The sequence below is a fragment of the Cebus imitator genome, unplaced genomic scaffold, assembly GCF_001604975.1.
Source record: "Cebus imitator isolate Cc_AM_T3 unplaced genomic scaffold, Cebus_imitator-1.0 Scaffold96, whole genome shotgun sequence".
NCBI classification, from domain to species: domain Eukaryota; kingdom Metazoa; phylum Chordata; class Mammalia; order Primates; family Cebidae; genus Cebus; species Cebus imitator.
In genome coordinates this window covers 5,005,605-5,007,297 of record NW_016107411.1, presented here as the reverse complement: position 1 = coordinate 5,007,297, position 1,693 = coordinate 5,005,605, and the positions used below count along the sequence as shown (strand labels likewise).

Below are 1,693 nucleotides of genomic sequence, written 5' to 3'. Positions count from 1 at the left end.
CAATTGTCTTATCCTCATCTAATTGGATAGCATTGTTTTAGTGATTACCTTTAAAGAATCTTTCTCAAACTTTATTATCATAGAATGAAAGTCATTTTCTTGTTGCACTTGTATTTACTTGGTTTACACAATGTTTAATTATGTAAATTATTAATAGATATAAACAAGTCTGGAACTACTGTGGATCAGCACCTGACAGGTCGCAGCAGACATGTAAAGGCTGTTCTAGGGAGAGGCTGTTAGTTTCTAGATTTCAGCTGGTCATAGGATCAGTCAGTAGGTTGTACAGAGAGAACAGAGTGACTGCTAATCCAGTGAGCTGATAAAATGGAAGCTAGCCAAACAAGATAGTTTTTTAAATTGTATTCCCAATTTACAGACTGAGAAACTGGGATACTGAAAACTTAAATAATTTAACTTCACAATAGCTGGTAAAAACCTTAAAGGCGATAAGGGATTTGTGGTTATGGGAAAATTCTAAGTATTATCTAGGGGTTGGAGTGAAAATGGTCTATTATATTCCAGTCAATATTGATGTGCTGGGAGTACACTGGAGAGTTAGATAGTTAAACAGGACTCAGGAAAGTGTTTGCCAAAGGAGGAACGCCTAAATTAAAGGGCAGATCAACCAGGCAGAAGAGCAGAGAATGATTTGGACAGAAGAAACATTTGCAAGAGGGTTGAAGGCAAGAGCACGGCTGGGAAGAGAAATGCAAGTAGCTCCTAGAGTAGGAGGAAAATGATGAAAGACAATGAATTCAAGAGGTAAGTAGAGGCTCAACACCAAAAACAAATAAAAAAAAATGCTGTAAAGAATTTGAACTTTAAAGACTTTGAACTGTATTCTCAAGACACTAGGAACCCATAAAGAGAATTTGTCAGTTGAGTCACAGGCTCAGATCTGACCTTCAGAGATGTCACTTGACTGTATTGTGGAGAAAGGAGTAGAATGCTGGATAGGTGGCAAGAGCTGCTGGTGGTCTGGATCTGCCTAATTTCTATGGAGAGAAGATACATTTAGGAGCTAGTTTCAACAGGACTTGCTAATTAACTGAATTCGTGGGGTGGGGTTGGGGAGAATGAAGTAACGTTAAGATGACTTTCAGGTTTCTGGGGCAGTCATCTGGATGGAGGGAGGTATTCATTCTTTAAGACAGTGAATTCAGGAGGAAATGAGTCAGTTTCAAGGGTGGTGAAATTTAATTCTAGGCATGTTACATTTGAACCTCCAATTTTTAATGACCTGTGGTTAATCACACATATGGATTTCAAATTTAGGAAAAAGACCTGGGCTGGAAATACGGATGTTGTATATGTCAGCATGTAAATGTAAAAGGAATTCATGGAAAAAGATGAAGTGATACAAGGAGACTAAAGGATGAGAAAAGGAAATAAGCCCAAACTCCCCAAAATGGTAGCACATTTATATCCCTGTCATGTGCCTCATGTCTCAAGAGCAAGTGCCATACTGATGCCACCACGCTTATGCATGACAGCATGTATATAATGGAACCTTTCTTCTTTTTAAAAACTTCAATGAACTATACCTAATTTTCCTTGTATGAAATAGATGGGAGGGCCGGGCACAGTGGTTCATGCCTGTAATCCCAACATTTTGGGAGGCCAAGGCGGGTAGATCGCCTGAGGTCAGGAGTTTGAGACCAGCTGGCCAACATGGTGAAACACTGTCTCT

The 1,693-nt window shown here is 39.3% G+C and overlaps 1 protein-coding gene across 1 annotated transcript in view; it reads left to right on the top strand.

The window, feature by feature from the left end:
- Nucleotides 1–724: 724 nt before the first annotated feature.
- The window catches only part of LRIG3 (leucine rich repeats and immunoglobulin like domains 3), a 49,737-nt gene continuing 48,768 nt past the window's right edge, over nt 725–1,693 (top strand). Inside the window, exon 1 of the mRNA XM_037741249.1 lies at nt 725–765. Coding sequence (XP_037597177.1) covers nt 740–765 — 26 coding nt within the window. The 5' untranslated portion in view covers nt 725–739. The remainder of the gene's footprint in view (nt 766–1,693) is intronic.